At 52.6% G+C, this 16,495-nt stretch overlaps 6 protein-coding genes across 6 annotated transcripts in view; 3 read left to right on the forward strand and 3 right to left on the reverse strand.

The window, feature by feature from the left end:
* Positions 1-208: 208 nt before the first annotated feature.
* CC84DRAFT_864675 (uncharacterized protein) lies at positions 209-1,440 on the reverse strand. The gene is made up of 2 exons (XM_018187693.1): positions 1,282-1,440; positions 209-1,222 (listed from the first exon to the last, which is right to left on the reverse strand). Exon 2 carries the CDS (start codon positions 1,151-1,153, stop codon positions 497-499), a length of 657 nt encoding a protein of 218 aa, XP_018034073.1. The 5' UTR covers positions 1,154-1,222; positions 1,282-1,440; the 3' UTR covers positions 209-496.
* An 886-nt stretch (positions 1,441-2,326) lies between these two features.
* CC84DRAFT_863606 (uncharacterized protein) lies at positions 2,327-3,374 on the reverse strand. Its single transcript, XM_018187692.1, has 2 exons — positions 2,807-3,374; positions 2,327-2,754 (listed from the first exon to the last, which is right to left on the reverse strand). The coding sequence occupies exons 1-2, from the start codon at positions 2,952-2,954 to the stop codon at positions 2,594-2,596; spliced, it is 309 nt and encodes a 102-aa protein (XP_018034074.1). The 5' UTR covers positions 2,955-3,374; the 3' UTR covers positions 2,327-2,593.
* Positions 3,375-5,059: 1,685 nt separating this feature from the next.
* On the reverse strand, positions 5,060-6,743 carry CC84DRAFT_1177673 (uncharacterized protein; the record flags this gene model as incomplete). Its single annotated transcript, XM_018180296.1, has 2 exons — positions 5,060-6,540; positions 6,593-6,743. 2 exons carry the CDS (start codon positions 6,741-6,743, stop codon positions 5,060-5,062), a joined length of 1,632 nt encoding a protein of 543 aa, XP_018034075.1.
* Positions 6,744-8,013: 1,270 nt separating this feature from the next.
* Positions 8,014-9,921, forward strand: CC84DRAFT_863527 (uncharacterized protein). Its single transcript, XM_018187691.1, has 2 exons — positions 8,014-9,529; positions 9,585-9,921. Exons 1-2 carry the CDS (start codon positions 8,457-8,459, stop codon positions 9,703-9,705), a joined length of 1,194 nt encoding a protein of 397 aa, XP_018034076.1. The 5' UTR covers positions 8,014-8,456; the 3' UTR covers positions 9,706-9,921.
* Positions 9,922-10,769: 848 nt separating this feature from the next.
* CC84DRAFT_1260817 (uncharacterized protein) lies at positions 10,770-12,070 on the forward strand. Its single transcript, XM_018185013.1, has 2 exons — positions 10,770-11,851; positions 11,904-12,070. Exon 1 carries the CDS (start codon positions 10,875-10,877, stop codon positions 11,766-11,768), a length of 894 nt encoding a protein of 297 aa, XP_018034077.1. The 5' UTR covers positions 10,770-10,874; the 3' UTR covers positions 11,769-11,851; positions 11,904-12,070.
* A 1,861-nt stretch (positions 12,071-13,931) lies between these two features.
* The window catches only part of CC84DRAFT_1197368 (kinesin light chain), a gene marked incomplete at its 3' end in the record, with an annotated part of 3,657 nt that continues 1,093 nt past the window's right edge, over positions 13,932-16,495 (forward strand). Inside the window, exons 1-2 of the mRNA XM_018181518.1 lie at positions 13,932-14,858; positions 14,908-16,490. Coding sequence (XP_018034078.1) covers positions 14,135-14,858; positions 14,908-16,490 — 2,307 coding nt within the window. The 5' untranslated portion in view covers positions 13,932-14,134. The remainder of the gene's footprint in view (positions 14,859-14,907; positions 16,491-16,495) is intronic.

The raw sequence follows: 16,495 nt of genomic DNA on the forward strand, positions 1-16,495 counted from the left end.
GCAGATACCGGGAATTTTCCTTTCGTGCCACTTCCTACGCAGCTTGGTGAGCTTCGCGCTGAATCTCTGGAACTCCTCGAATGATTGAAATTCGTATGGGATCCACGTAAACACGCAGAAACAGTCCAAGCTGTTGTATAATCCGTGTGTGGGAGTATCGAAAATGCTGAAAGACAGTGCTCGTGGATTCATTGCATCCTTGAGGGTTTGCAAGGTCAGAGAGCGTAAAGTGCGGCTTACGCGCAAGGTAGCGTGGAACGTGCCTGGCGCCGAGATTACGGCTTCTTCGAGTATGCGAAATATTAGCTCGATCGGAAGGTCAAAGAGTCCCAGCTTCGCCTCTGACGTCCGTGTGGGCAGCAAACGAATCAAGGCCTGCCACGGCCCGGCCTTTCGCAGACCACGTCGAGAACTGGACAGCTGCTGCGTAAGGGCTCGAGACATCTCTGGATATGTTGAGCTCATGTTGATGCTGATTGAGTTCACAAGAGGCCGCTCATATCCAGTGACGGGGAGAGAGTTGCGGAGATCGCGGCGAGCGAGGCGATTGCGGGAGGTATGCCTCCTCCAGAGGGCTCACGGTAAGAGGACTGATAGCAAGCAGCGACGTGGTGGTCAAAGGCGACACCTCAGGAGGGGAGATGCGCAACGTCGGCATATCTCTGTACTGTGACTCGCTTGTTCCATAACGCTCAACGCTTTCCCTAGTTGCAAGACTTGTCCTCTTGATATCGATCGAGCTTTCGCTAGCATCCTCAGCGCCCAGCTCTTGCGCACCAGAGACGTGGATCCCTGTGGGGAGTTCGGGCACCGGACTGGCCTCCAGTTCGTATATGGCCTGTGTGTCAGCCTCGATGGGCGACGGCGGTATGGGTATCCAGTTCTTTTCTGGTGGGACTGGTGTCCCGCTCCGTTCTGCCCATGTGGGAAGCTCTTTGATGTCTGGGGAATGCTGCTGTCGGTGCTGTGCCTTGCGTTGCTTGCGTCGGCGCAGAGCGAAGAAAGCCAGCAGGGCGATGAGGATGAGACATACAGACGATGCCACCCCCACTGCGATGCCGCGTTTGAGACCAGGAAGAACCGAAGGCGCTTGCGGCGCTGTAGATGGTGATGGCGCAGAAGAAGTCCCGCTGACTTGCGGGGATGGTGCCATGGTAAGGTTAGGCTGATCAAAAGGTGCAATAGAACCTCTGAATTTCGTGAACAACAATACAATCTCGCTCTTTTGAAAAGTCAAACATCACCGCGGCATTGGCACTCCAGGCTATTTGTTCCTCCCACCTTGTGGAACGATCAGCCTATCCCTGCGTTGCGGCACAGCCCCGCCTCCGATGACCTGAAGATGCGAGGCGCATTCTCAAGCGCTTGCAGCCTCGAGTTGATTGCCTGGAGCAGTGTCGTGACGAATCAACGCAGGATGATGGGTCACACGCGCTGCACTTCGCCCCAAGAGCGCGGCGGCAGCGCTGCCTTGGATAATACATATATCGTCCTGCCTGTCCGCCTGCGCAAAAGGCAATACGATGTGGTGACGACTGCGAGGCTGGGCTATGGGATCGGCGTGTTGTGCGCGTAAGCCCTGAAGTCGAGATGCTGACTGCGCACTCCCCGCTGACATTGATGAGGATCTGGAGTTGATGCAGTGGACGGAGAGCCGCGTTGTGCAGGATGATCGGAGGAAAGAGCGCCTCGGGAGCTCCCGCTGCCGCACCGTTCGCTTGCGGGGCAACCGTAGGACCCCTTCACGATGCGATGCCCAATGCGCGTTTCCCATCAATTGATGCTTTCTCGCATTCGATACGGACTTCGTTCCGTCTCGTCGCAATGGTTGATCGGCAGATCTGGAGCGACGCAGCTTATAGGCCTGGGGCGGAAGGACCCGCTCCGCGAAGGATACAGCGACTCGCATCATCGTCCCTTGCCCTAACGTGCTCGCCAGAAAGGATGCGCACCAAGGATGTAAAGACCCATATATCTGTTGCATTATACGAAGAGCTTAATCTGACATTCGAGAGATCAATGTTAAGTTCGCTCGTGTCTTCTGTTCGTTGACATCCACCAGACATGTGTCTTTCGTGAGCCTCCTATCCACTATGACGACCTGGGTACCAGACAGGCTTCCCTCCATGGTGCGGAAACAGATGGGCATAAATCTGCGCGCTGACGGAGCGGAGTCGCAAATGTATGTATGGGTTTGGGCCATGCTGCTCTTCTTGCCTACGAACATTGGCGCTAGAGTATTGCGTCGAAACTTCCGTCGCTCATTTTAGAGCGAGTTATCCTAGAAAGCATCAATCGTCAATGTCTCTTCAGTTACGGACAACCTCGAACAAAAATAGGAAAGGTGTGAGCACAATTGGAAACATTATCACGATGGCAAGTCAAAAGTCATTTCCACAAAAGAGGTGTCATTGAGTATCGGACTCTAGACAGCTGCCACCCATTCCCTATCAAATCCATCATAAGAAGAAAATCGTTGACCTGATAGTCACTTCCTATTCGGCGACCTAAACGCCTATGTATATATGCACCAAGTATTTCCATCTCATACTGTACAAGACATTATACAGATCATGTCATCGTGGCGACCCGCTTAAGAAGAGGGAGCAGTGACGACGGTGGTGTCCGCAGTGGGGTTGACGTCGGAGCAGAACAGAGCCTGGCCGAGGATGGGCAGGATGCAGCACTTGGCCTGCTGGCCAGCGGCGGAGCAGATGTCGATGAACTGGTTGGTGCTGGTGGGGGTGGTGGCAGCTGGGAAGTGTTAGCAAGAGAGGAGATGTTGTGGAGCTTGCGGGCAACGTACGAGTAGCGCAGTCGAGGTCAGCGAGGTTGAGGACGTCGGTAGCGCAGCAGAGGGGAGAGCCCCCAGTGCAGACGGGGAGCTGGCGGGACTCAAGGGCCGGGGCAGCGGCGGCGGCGACAGCGAAAGCGATGACGGTGAAGAACTGCATTTTGATGGTTGTTGGTGAAGTGTTTGATGGTGGAAAGGTTGAGATGTTTGGAATGATGTTTGGTAGTGGAGTAGATGAGTTGATGTGTTGTGATGATGTTCAGTTCTTGTGGCATCGACGTCCTCTTTATACCTCGAGATGTTGTCGGTGTGAGCGCTTTCGTAAGGGGTTTGACGGGCTTCCAAGGCCGGTCTACCCAGTAGTTCTTCCACGGCGTCGTCATCGCGAGTCTCTCCTCTAGACCAAGATCGACATCGATATCCAGGCGAAGCAACACAGAACAGCGCCAACTAACAGAAACGTGCCTGTCCAGGGGCGAATCAAGATGGTATTCTGCCTATTACGACTAAAGACTAAGAGAGGCTTGTGCTGATCGTCATACATCAGCTTTCAATGCGTTTTGATCGGCATGCTAGCCGGTCTTTTGAAGATAAAACAGCACCTAAGGCTGGCATTGAGACGCGGGTATCGTGAGGTGGAGCTCGGAGGAGCGCCGAGGAACAAGCATCTGGTCATGTCGATCCATCTCGGAGAAAGAGCTGCATCGGGCAGGGACATGATTGACAGGGTGATCGGCTGCTGTGGTTTGGTGCCACTTCTATGTGTGTTGGCAACTGTACGCGGCATGGTGGGCCAGTGGCGGTACCCCTGCTGAGCAGTGAGATCCTCAAGACTGCCAGAACGCAAGAACTTTTCACAAATCTACGTGGAGCTTCAATATCGCATTGCGAACTGGCACTGAACAGCCAACCTCATGACGTCGGAATCCACTGCCAGCAAGCGGCCAGGCCACAGCATGAAGTGGTCATCTCCGAGGGCGAGCGTTTGAGAAAACATGCGGGGCCGTCAAACCCAGAACCAAACCTGGTGGTCGGCATGGTACCCATGCTCATGTTGGCAAAAGGAGAACATGGTTTCACGAATCAGGTTCAGGTACCAGCAAGATGCAAGGATTGTCGGCACAGCGCGACCCTGTGGCGGCGAGTTGTGGCTGCTGGTGGATTTTGGGTGCAGATTCAATAGCCTTCGTGGTTTGAATTTGTTCATTCACTGGATATCGGTGCAACCGTTGAAGTGGCGAAGCCTCTCGTAGTGGAGTTGCCCGTTGTTGCGCGCCGTTGAAACGGCCGAGTGGAGCGAGAGCTGCCAACCGTTCGCAAAGCGTTGACAGCTGTCGCGGCTGGGGTATAACGTCAGTATGCGAATAAGGTCTTCTAGACGCCCGTCCAACTCCAAGCTAATTCCAGGCTTGTGAAAGCGACTTGTTATAGAGCTGGGGTCGTGTTATAGGGCTGAAACCCCGTGGAAAGTGCATCGGTTAGAGTATGCGCAGGTTTCCCTGCGTCATGCAACATGTAGCTGCCCTGAAATTGAGGCGGCGACAGTTGCATTGGGGTCGTGATTGTGGTGGCGTCGCGCGCGACATGAGATGGGATTGTGGCAAGCATGCATGGTGTTGTTGTGAAAGCTGGGGTTAGGTTCGCTTGGATGCGAAAGCGTTGCCTGGCGGGAAGCCACGGCCCACATAGCGCCCCACGTCACTGCTCTTTTGGCCCGATCGACGTCACACCTCTCCTCTCGCGCCCCAGCTGTGCCTTGCAGTGCGTCTACGATTTACATCATTGAGGGCGACCCTCCTAATAACCGTCCAATTGCAAGTCTTTATTAATTTATGGCAAAGTTTCTTGTTCTTCATAGGCAACGGCAGTGGCATCAGGGCTCTTCTACCCGGGCTTGGCTGCCGTCAGGCACGTTTCCATACTTGGACTTGAAACGGTTGGCAAGAGTGATAGTTGCGCAGTCAAGGAACAGTGGGCTTGATCGTGCTTACAAACAGCGTTATGAGAAGTACGTCTGGGTCTTCCTTGCGCGGACTGTGATAGCCGTTTCAACGATGTCATCGCAATTGCACCCAACATGAGATCGACAGGCACATTCGAAAATAGCAGGACCGAGTTTGAGAAGGAGCAGGTATTTGTTTTACATATCAGGTATCGAGTAACCCGGTGCGCCTGGAACATAACATGCGATACAGTACAGCAATATGAACCCCAGCCATGCTATGCAATGCAAATGGAAACAACGCTTCATAAGGAACAGGACTTTTACCTCCGGAAGATGGCATTGAACCCCTTGGTCCACATGCTCCTGGAGCTCTCTTCCCAATGTTCGGCCGTCTCACCTTTGTCATTCTCGAACTTGCCAGTGAGAATGTCTGCCTCCGAAGAGGTGATGAACTTGGACCGGGTGAAGATTTTGTGGCCAATGTACATAACCGCGAAAAGAATCAAACTAACATATGCGATAAAGAACTCTTCAACGCTCCACGGCACGAACGCGGTAAAGCCCTGGGTGAGAGTGATGATGACGCAGAACACGAGTCCGTAGGTAGCGAACCAGTCGCCTCCCCATGCCCGATATGGAAGGTTGTCACGGTCAATGTTGTGCGCTCGGAGAGCCTTGCTGAACGCGAGGTAGCAAATGAAAATGCAGCACCACGCTATCAGTCCAGCCACGCTGGTGATGTTCAACAGCCAGTTGAACGCCTCGGTACCACTGCTGGAGCAGTTCAAGTAGCCCAACGCGCCTACAGCAGCCGTAACGGCGACTGCGACGTAAGGAACACCGCGCTTGGAGGTGAGCTGGAGGAACTTGGGCGCGCACTGCTGCTCGGAGAGACCGACAAGGATACGACTTCCAGAGTAGACATTCGAGCTCGCAGCGGAAAGTACGGCCGTCAGGAGGACCGCGTTGATGATGTGAGGGAGAACTGACACGCCCGCGAGCTGCGCAGCGATGACCAACGGTGAAGAGCTGGCGTTGGTCTCTCCGATGAGAAGTGACTCGTTGTCATAGGGAACGACGATGCCGATGAAGAAGATTGTGAAGACAAAGAGCAAGAAGATGCTCCAGAAAGTCCTTCGGATGGCCTTCGGCATCGTTACCCTGGGGTTCTGGCTTTCACCAGCGCCCACAGCAACCAACTCAGATCCCTGGAACGAGAAGGCAGCCGCTACCATGACGGCCCAGAAGCTGACAAACTTCGCTTTCGGTCCCTCGGTCAAGTACGGAGCGAACGCGCCCGGCTCCCTCCAGTATTTAAAACCCAGGTAGCCTTGGTCACCTGCACCAGCATTGATGCAGATGGAGAAAATCATGAAACCGACCAAAGCCAAGACCTTCAGCGAAGCGAACCAGAACTCAAACTCGCCAAATACGTCGACGGGCAAGAAGTTCACCAAAGTGATGGGGACCCAGAAGATGGAAATGAAGATGGCGATGTTCAGGTCGGCATTCCACCATTGGATGATCAAGCCGGCAGCGCTGAGCTCCAGAGCGTAGGTGATGCTCCAACTGAACCAGTATATCCAGCCCATCGCGAATCCGAGACTAGGGTCCACAAAGCGAGATGCGTACTGCGTGAAGGCGCCAGAGATTGGGAGGTAGGTCGACATTTCAGCAAGCGCTTGCATGACGGCGTACACGAGGGTTCCGATGAAAACATAGGCGAGAAGGGCTCCGGCGGGTCCCGCAGTCGCAATACTCTTTCCCGAGGCGATGAAGATACCTGTACCAACCGTGCCACCTATCGGCTGTTAGCAATACGCGATGGCGAGACATGTAGAGTAAAGACATACCAATGGCAACGAACTGCAGGTGACGACTTGACAGCTTTCGCTGCAACTGTGCTTCCTGGGGGGGCGAGCCTCCCTTCTCAGCATCGCTCGACGAAAACGTCTGCGACTTGTCCGACTTGTTGTCCATCTTCTGCGTGATGCCCTCCATCATGATGCTTCTGATCCAGCTGGTCTTAGGAAAGTACCAAAGGGATGGGAGGTCACCGTGGCGATGGGGTCTTGATCCACTCAAGGTCGGGATGCTTTTATCGAGTCACCGATGGATGATGTACAACTCACAGAGGCGAGCTCAGGTCTATTTCAAAGACATCGTCCATGCACCCCCGGATAAGGTGCCGCCACTATGATGGTCCATTCCAACCTGGGTCCGCGTAGTCACCTTAGGTTGCTCTCGAAAATTTCTTCATGGTGGTCCCACAGTCGCCTTACTGGAGGCCGTCAGAAATCCAGGGCGTGATGGCCGCCGGCAATGAAAATTCGGCAGGGGTACGCGGCGGTTACGAGCGGGTCGCCACGCCTAAGCGCAATCCATCCCTTGACGCGATGGCCAGGAACAGGCAAGGCCATGCTAACGCGTCGTCGGTGCGTAGCATTTCTTTCAAAGATCCGAAAATTCTGCGCTGGTCAGCAAATAAGCTTGCGATGTGAGGAGCTTGGGGGGCTTGGCAAAGCTAGTGCGGCTCATCCGCGGAAATGACTAATCCGGTTTGGCCGAAATCAACCACAATTCCCGGGGCCGTCGATTCTTCTCTCCACCTTTCCGTCGGATGCGGCCGCGGCCCCCTACTGTTATCGAAGAGTTGACTCACTCGCATGACCATCTTGCCATTGATTCATCACGGTGATCGATCGACGGTAGCTCCCAAAGCGATGGAGTCCAGCAACGATGCAACATGTCTGCGAGCATCCGCACTTATGAGACCGCGTGATCTGGCAGATACTCCAAAATTTCAAAGACCTGGTCGACGATTCACTTAGTTCATGACCAAACCGATGTCGTACTTGGAGACCCGCTTCTCCGCATTCTTCTGGCCGCGCTACATGTCAAGGGAACCCAAGGACGCTGTGTTACCCCAGGAGGAGCGATGCAGTATCCACATGCGTGACCTAAAACTGTACCTAACGTGCTGATTCGACTCAGGGATGCATCGCAGGCTACTGACGACACTCCCAGGTGTCTCCGCCTCGTTCAAATCCTTTGCCGGCGCCCTGGAATCAGTTACATCGACTCAGTGCAGTCAGTAGACCAGAGCCTCGATCAATAACTTCAACACCGGCCCGAAGGCACACCCAACTTGTCTGTTGTTGTTGACTTGGACTGATCTCATTTGGCTTTATTTAGTCGTGCTAGCGCGGACTAGACGCGAAATGTTTCAGCCCTACGCATGTCCAGAACATGCCATGCTCCGATGACAGCCATGTTGTATGAGACAGGCGTGACTAGCCCTTCGGAGAAGTCTCATCAACGGGCGTATGGGGTGCTCCGCAACTTCTCCTCTATGTAAAGAACAAAGAGATGGTTTTCAGATGCATCGTGAAAATCCTACGGAAATCTTCGCCGCGGACTAGTTCGGGTTGTCTCTCGGGTCGTTGATCTTGGTGCACCTATTGTTTTGCGATCAGTTCACGGCCTATCCTTTACGATATACGAAACTTCTCAAAGTCCAGTCGACGATGATTGCGTACGTCGTTGCTAATCCATCAAGAGGGGGCATTGGTCTATTTCAGGCTTGAGGATGAGATACATAGTTGCCTGCTTTCCTACTCCAACGACAACGTTACAAAATATTTCAACCCTCTTCTGATAGGTGCTGTACAGTATTTGCAGCGCGCTGACTGATTCTAACAACAGTCATCCTCAATAATGGGCATTGACACAACACTTCGGCTGCACTGGACTCAACGGATTGCGCTCGTTAGACACAATCTCCATGCAGCCCGTCGAACCAACGACTTCACCTTCTTCAAAACGCTCCAGGCGCACGCCATCATTGATGGAACGGATCACGTGGCAATTCTCCACTCCGTCCTCGGGAATGATGCGGATTCAGTCCTTTCGACGCTCGACAACCTCAACGCCGGCATTGCCTACGTGCACCAAGATGCCTTTAAAGCCGTCTACGACGGCGCAAAGTCTACCATGTACAAGGCCGACAACTCCCCTTCCAGCCGACGATCCCTCCTACGAGTTGACATCTGCCAACAACGCGACATGGCGGACCATGCCATCGACAAGACCGCCAATTCAGCGGTCCAGCTCATCCATGCCCAGCCTGTCTACTGTCAGGACGCCGTCGCCAACGCTTGGATCACCGGAACGACCATCATTGCCGACGCAGTCTGCGTCTGCCTGAACGAAATGGAAGCCATCGAGGACAACCTAGACGACTTCATCCGTCTTGAATACTCATGGAACAGCCTTCAGAGCTCTGTAGATGCTGCAATCTCAGCCTTGCGTGGCATATTCAGCCTCATGGAGCGCTCAAACCTTTCAACAAGTTCGTCGCGCAATCTGAGTGTTTCCTCGGCAGTCGGCTCAGAGGGTGGCGGAAGTAGCTTTCGCAGCAGGAATTCCTCTACTGCATCAGCTTTTGGTGGCTTGATCAAGAGAGCGTTCAGTCAGTCCAACAACATGGGCCCACCACCTCCAACGCCCTCTAAGCCTGGCCGCACTAGCTCACTCTCTATACCTGATGCGAATCCGAGGACCCTTCGGCTTAGCATCAGCGGTTCGTGTCCAACGAAGATGTCTACGTACACGGATCATCCCCATACCCTGTTGACAACAATCCCACCAACACCCAGCGTGCATGAAACACCAACAGCGGCAGCAAGCCCTTTCAGGTCAAAGGGCGACTACTTTGCTTTCGACATGGAGAAAGAAGTCGACAAAACTAACAAGGAGAACTCTCCCTCCCCTAGCGACCTCATGCAGATGTGAGTACATTCCTTGGGCGATATTAGGCTGAAATATTGCTGACGATCGACGCAGTGAAAGCTTAGACCCATTGTATTCGCCACCCGCCGACAATACTGGAAAGGCCTCGCTGCCACTGAGTCTTCGGAGGCTTTCGGAGCATTTCCTTTCTCCGCCAGCGGCCGTCGGTGCTTGATCCCACGTGCTGTGCCGCCGGACTCCCGCAATCGTGCGTTCGGTCATGTTCTCAACATTTTATACCTGCGCGGCACAGCATACTTTGGGACGGCGATTGTCCGTCAAGCCTGTCACAACCCTTTATTCAATGTTTGCTCCTTGCTAGCTTTCTTTATCAAGATCAATGTACGTGTAATGCTATATTAGAATGTCCATTCCATAGTATCTAATCCCATTTGTTTCAACATTCCTTTCTTTGTGAACGTTCTTAGCTGACATTCCTTCCCCACGCCATGACTTGAAACTTAGCGCAAAATAGCCTGAGCGACGCCGAGTATGCAGGTACCAGAGGCTGTGTGTCAGGCCGTCGCGCACTATCCGAGAACCAGGTCTGCATGTCGGGCATCGTCTTTCTCGATACGGTTAGCCACTCTGACGGCCACATACCCGAATTCCCCCTTTGGGCCAAGAAGACAAGACCCAAGTGTCTATGCATAGCCAGCTCGTGCGCGATCCAATGAGCCGCATTTCGTACCTGAGCGATGGCACGCCGTATGCCGATCCGGGTTTTCTGGCTGTTGGCAGGAAGACTGTCGAACACGATATGCACGCATTGACAATGCGCTGAAGCCTCGACTACGGTGCGATACCCTGACATGAGCCAGCGTGCGCCGTCAGAATGACCGCAAAATCTTATGCCGCACATTCCGACCATGTTTTCCTAGTACTCAACATTCTTTGTTGGTGCAGGTCACCAAGTCGCACTGCCCCCAAAAGGCCCCTAACGAGTACGGTTAGGCAACGCCCAGCCCCCATCCAGTAATAACACAAAATCGTCATCCTACTCGGGAACAGCCTTCTCGCAGGGGTCTAGCGGCGCCGTAATCATTGGTGGTGTCTCGCCTCTTTGTGGGTTGGATCCAACGTCAGCCTTGCAGAATCACCTGCCCCGGGTACAACCTAGCCGAAAGCAGTAGTTACTCATCGCCGAACCATCCTGCACGGCGCAGCAAGGTAGGGCGTTGTCTCGATATGTAAGGAGAGCTTCCGCCTCGTTCTACGGGTGTTGAAATCTATCTCTCACCATAATCTAATGTTTAGACTGGATTGTAGGGTTTCTGTGCTTGAGCCCCCACGATCACCCCTCACGCACACACGATAACTATCACATACAAGGCCCATCGAAAAATGTCGCTGCCACCATCTCTCCTCCTCCTTCTCGTGGCAATCCTTCCAGCCGCTGCCTCACCCATCACTCCAGAAACATACCTCCTCCACAAGCGCTCGGCCTCACCACACAATATTGGCATTGGCTTCGCGATAGGCTTATCCGTCCTATTGGTGGCATCCATCATATTCTACCTGGGCGTCCAGCGCGGCCGCACAGGCACATGGTTCTGCTGGCGCGCGCCTCTCGCATCGCTCAGCCCAGCCCCGCTGGGCGAAAAAGCGCACCCCATCAACACCGACATGCTGAAAAGCCGCATCAGCTCCCCCATCCAGATGCACTCAAGTGCGCTCCCAGAACTCTCACCCGTGGAAGTGCAGCCTCGTGTCGCGGAACTGCCGTCGCCGCTGGAGGAGAAGCCCAAGTTCCTCGAGCTGTCCGCGACAAATGAGAAGGCTATCTACGAGATGGGGTTGGCGTCGCCCCGGCGGCCACCGAGCGCGGCATCGATGGAGGAGAAGAGCTTCTACTCGAGCCGCAAGTCTTCGATAGCGACTGCGTATCGGAAGAGCTTCGCGAGCGTGAAGACGTCGGGGAAAAGTGTTTATTCGACGCAGGAGCGGCCACCGAAGGTCAACAGCTGGTTTGACCGAAAGAGCTGGTTTTGTCGGGGGGCGATGGAAGTCGAGGATGAGGAGAAGAAGATTCGGGGAAAGGGTGCGGCGGAGGATGAGGACACCCGTGTTTTGGCGCCTCCTCCTACGGCAGTGATAGCGGATGAGGCTGAAGCGGACAGGAGACAGAGTCATATGGATTGGTCTGGGATGGAGTGGTTGACGAAGGTGTACAATGGGCGCAAGTCGAGGCGACTGAGCGGGATGAGGAGTTTTTTCATCGCTGGTGATGAGAAATAAGAGGGGATACCATACTGTACTGAACATATCTTCCATGAGGCTCGAACAACAGAAGCGATCGCGAGCAAGGTATAGCTTTGGCGGTGAGTTTCCTTGCTGGTCGGTGCCTTGGGCAGGGTACTGATTGCGTCACAGCGATTTCATGCTTTGGACGTACTACCGAGCGCTCGCTTACATGCGATGCGCCAGTACGATGTCGCTGCCGCTGGTCCTGCTGCAATTGGTCGCTTCGTTGTCACCAGTCGGACGATGGGTTGTGCATACACGAAATGGTTCCCTTTGTTTGTACTATATGCTCGGCGATATGATACCCCTAGACTTCTTTGAACCATCAATGTATAACAATGAATCGACCCTTGTAGTATATATTTTCTCTTGGGTGTACATTGTGAAGACTTATTCCCGAGTATACATGGAAGTAACGTATTCCCTCGACAGAAACCTACAAGAAACCTTCCCATCAATTGGGAAAGCTCAACCCCTCTTCGGCTGGGAAACCCAGAACACAAACTGACTTCTTCAACCAATGAGATCATCTCATCCTCTCTACGACTCCCAGGTGAGATCCACAATCGCATTTACGAGTTCGCGCTCACAGCGCCCCGCCCGCTCGTAGCATACATGGCCACCAGCAACCGCGCTCGGCCTGTGGTTTACCTCATACCAGATGAGGACCACCCCGAGGTCGCCGATCAAAGTATCACGCCCCCAACCACCATGCGCGCTTGTGATGACCAGCGTCACTCTTTCAACCACATCAAGCTCGTCGATAAGCAGGTCTACTATGAGACTAGGGATCTGGAGCTACATTGGAAATCATGTACGTCTGGTCAATCCGTCGCGGGGCGGCGGGTTTATGGCCCAGCTCCTTCGGAATCTTCGCTTCCTCATCGAGCATATGGCGCCTGAGAGGCGGTCTTGGCTCTCCTCCTTGTCAACAATCGTGGATATAGCGGCATGTGTGGCGCCGGTCAACATGAAGACATTGTTTTTCCACCGCCAGATCCTTGCTTCCTTTGAACAACACCAGGATCTGATTACATACCTTGTTGTCACCGGGAGGATTGAATATTTCGATCTAGTTGAAGATCCCGGAGATTAGGATCCTGACCCGCACGGGCGTAGCATTCCACTTTCTCGATGTCATCGATGAGGCGACCGGACAAACCTCTTTCCGCCTCGTCAAGCCCCAACACCCAGTACGCTGGATCGATTTTCTGGAGGGTAATCTCGAACGAGTGACTCTCCGGGAGAGCAATTACAAATTTAGCCGACCGTACCCACTATCTCGAGTATAAGATCTAATCAACTATCGACATAATGCGATTAGATAAAATTGAGGGAAATTGGCAACATGGACCGGAATTCCCCCTAGTCTCAGATTAGTCAAACTTCAGCATGATAGTTAGTAGAATTATGTACAATATCACTTGAGTAGCAATATCTCTTTTTCTCTTCATAATTCTTGGCTTTCGTGAATGATAGTTCCGATGACCTCCGATTCTTTTCACGTAATGAACGCATCTAACGTCCATCCCTGCGCAACGGGACACCTGCGTGGCGGGACGCCGTAGACACTCCCCAACACAACAAACGCAATAATAAGCCAGCAGAATAGATATTATCGGAATAGTAGCCTTAAGCTACACAGTCTATTCGCGCCCAGTGTCTTGTAGGAACAGGTCCTGTCGACCATGCAATGCAACAATTTAGTATAAGCATGACGCGACCGCCTCGCTTTAGCTGGCAGTGGGTGCATTGAAAGCTTATGGGTCTTGTCGAAAGTCCTTCGACATACAACTTATTTCGAAATTATTCTATCCCGAGCACTGCGCTTGAGCTCAAGAAGCTTTCGTGCTTTTGGACTTTTCAAAGTCTGCCTGCTAGATGTGCCACATGAAGAGGCCCGGCATACCTAACTCAAAGTAGCTTAGCTGTAATCTGTTGCTGACACGAGGTCTGAGGCTATGTTGACGCGTTTTGCCAAGCCCTCTAGGACACCCAAAACTAGATTAGAAGCAGGGCTAAGTTAGGGTAAGTATCTAATTACAACACAACCTAGGACAGTATGCTGTCCTGTTACTAATAATAATTAACTCTTCTACCTCTATAAGACCATCTAATCCTGACGTTTGTCCTGTAAAGTACGTCTTAAATCTATCCGCTCATTTACTTCTGTTCACGTGACTGTGCAGCTGAGCCTGTCCAAAACACAGCCTTGACACAGCCCACCATCAACACACACAGAGCGATACCTTTCTCCCCTGCAATCAAGTGGCCGTCTCTATCAACTCCCTGCGTATTGCACGTCCTCTTGATCCTTTTGTTTACCTCTGTCCTTGCATCTTAGAACCGTTGTTTTTGCCATGCGGCTCCTCTACTTCGATAGTTTCAGGAGACCCACCTCAGCAGATTTCAGCCGGAAAACAATTCCGCCATATGCCATTCTTTCCCACACCTGGGGTGATGACGAGTTCCTCTTCGAAGACCTAGTGAATGGTACTGGTAAAAGCAAGGCTGGCTATGAAAAGATTATGTTCTGTGGTGAACAAGCGACTCGCGACTCTTTGCAGTACTTCTGGGTCGACACATGTTGCATTGACAAATGGAAAATCACTGAGCTGTCACACGCGATAAACTCCATGTTCCGATGGTATAAGAATGCGGCAAAATGCTACGCTTTCCTCTCAGATGTCTCAGCGCCTACACCAGATGCACAGCTGCACCAGGATACGTGGGAAGCCTCTTTTCGGAAGAGCAGATGGTTTACTCGAGGCTGGACGCTTCAGGAACTCCTAGCTCCAGCATCAATCGACTTCTTTTCCTTAGAGGGTCAGCGTATTGGGGACAGAGCCTCCCTTGAGCAGCAAATTTGTGAGATCACTCGTATCCCGGTTACAGCTTTACGGGGTGATGGTCTCGACCAGTTTAGCGTTCCGGAGAGAATGTCATGGATGGCGGGCCGTCAGACAAAGGAAGAAGAAGACATGGCGTACTCTCTGATTGGACTTGTTGCTGTGTCTATGGAGTTTAGATACGGCGAAGGAAAGGAGAGAGCATTTAACCGACTCCAGGAAGAAATAGGAAAAGGTTCGGCGTCTATACTGTTCTCTGAAAAGTGCTAAAATCTACCCCGCAGCGAACACCACACCGTTCCTCGTACCATTTAATCAAAACGCTCGGTTCATTGGTCGCACATTGCAGCTCGCCGAGCTGGAACGAAAGCTCTTCGTCGGAACATCAGCCACCAAGGTCGCAATCACAGGCCCAGGAGGGATAGGTAAAACACAGCTAGCGCTGGCGTTAGCATATAGAATCAGACAAGAGTGTAAGAACTGCTCAGTCTTCTGGATATCTGCAAGGGATAAGGCAAGCATCCATCAAGGGTATGCACATATTGCCCGACGACTTGCTATTCCAGGCTGGGACGATGAAAAGACGGACGTTAAGAAGCTAGTGCAACTATACCTAAGCAAAGAGACTTCAGGACAGTGGCTCCTCGTTTTAGACGGCGTAGACGAGGCTACAATAGGATCCGCCAGATTATCTAATGTAGTCGGCCTGATGGAGTTCCTACCGAGCTCTAAGCAGGGGGCTATAGTCTTCACGACAGCTGACAAGAAGACGGCTACAAAACTGGCACCGCATGATATTGTAGAATTGCCAGGATTGGAAGAGGATATTGCTCAAAGAATGCTAGAAATGTGTTTAGTCGAGCCGGCGGAAGAGCAAGAGGAGGCAAGTCTCTTGATCAAAGAGTTAGCATACCTCCCTCTCGCTATTGTGCAAGCAGCAGCCTATATCAATGTCAATAAGACAACGCTTCAAGGATATCTATCGCTACTAGTTGAGAGAAAGAAGGAGTTAGCGGAAGATCATTATCGGGAGTCTGGGGTTGTAATAGCTGCGACCTGGCTTATTTCGTTCGAGCAGATTCGTCGGCATGATGACTTGGCTGCCGATTATCTACTTTTCATGGCGTGTGTAGACCGAAACGATATTCCGCTCGCACTTCTTCCGACGGCTAGGCCACATGAACACGGAATACATGCGGTGGCAACCCTTGATTCCTACTCACTCGTCACCAAGCGAACGGCTGAATCGGCGCTCGACCTTCATCGACTAGTGCATGTATCAACACGCATATGGCTTCAAGAGCATAAAATGCTGAGTCAGTGGACTGAAGTAGTTATTACACGTCTGCTTGAGGTATTCCCAGACAGTAAACATGGGAGCAGAAGCAAGTGGAGACGATTACTACCGCATGCTAAGTCTGCTCTGTCATCTGACCTGACTGAACAAGACAACGAAGCTAGGACAAACCTGGCATGGAAATGTGCTATGGCTTTGCTTACAGATGGGCGGTGGAGGGAGGCCGAAGAGCTGTTTGTGCAAGTGATGGAGAAGAGAAAGAGGGTGCTTGGCAACGAGCATCCATCAACGCTGACGACTATGGGCAACTTGGCAACAGTGCTGGCCAACCAAGGCAAGTACGAGGCGGCGGAAGTGATGAACAAACAGACGCTGTCGCTATCTAAGACGGTACTCGGGCGTGAGCATCCAGAGACGCTGATGACCATGAGCAACTTAGCAACAGTGCTAGACAGCCAGGGCAAGTACGAGGCGGCAGAAGCGATGAACAGACAGACGCTCTCGCTCAAAGAGACGGTACTCGGGCATGAGCATCCATCAACGCTGACGACTATGAGCAACTTGGCAACAGTGCT

Source organism: Paraphaeosphaeria sporulosa, assembly GCF_001642045.1.
Source record: "Paraphaeosphaeria sporulosa strain AP3s5-JAC2a unplaced genomic scaffold CC84scaffold_7, whole genome shotgun sequence".
NCBI classification, from domain to species: Eukaryota; Fungi; Ascomycota; class Dothideomycetes; order Pleosporales; family Didymosphaeriaceae; genus Paraphaeosphaeria; species Paraphaeosphaeria sporulosa.

Bases quoted from the DNA above. Each gene is read 5' to 3' on its own strand.
- CC84DRAFT_863527 (XM_018187691.1), top strand. From the start codon at position 8,457: ATGGGCATTGACACAACACTTCGGCTGCACTGGACTCAACGGATTGCG. The intron at 9,530-9,584 runs GTGAGTACATTC...CGATCGACGCAG, and splicing joins CCTAGCGACCTCATGCAGAT to TGAAAGCTTAGACCCATTGT.
- CC84DRAFT_864675 (XM_018187693.1), bottom strand. From the start codon at position 1,153: ATGGCACCATCCCCGCAAGTCAGCGGGACTTCTTCTGCGCCATCACCA.
- CC84DRAFT_1260817 (XM_018185013.1), top strand. From the start codon at position 10,875: ATGTCGCTGCCACCATCTCTCCTCCTCCTTCTCGTGGCAATCCTTCCA.
- CC84DRAFT_863606 (XM_018187692.1), bottom strand. From the start codon at position 2,954: ATGCAGTTCTTCACCGTCATCGCTTTCGCTGTCGCCGCCGCCGCTGCC. The intron at 2,755-2,806 runs GTACGTTGCCCG...AACACTTCCCAG, and splicing joins TGACCTCGACTGCGCTACTC to CTGCCACCACCCCCACCAGC.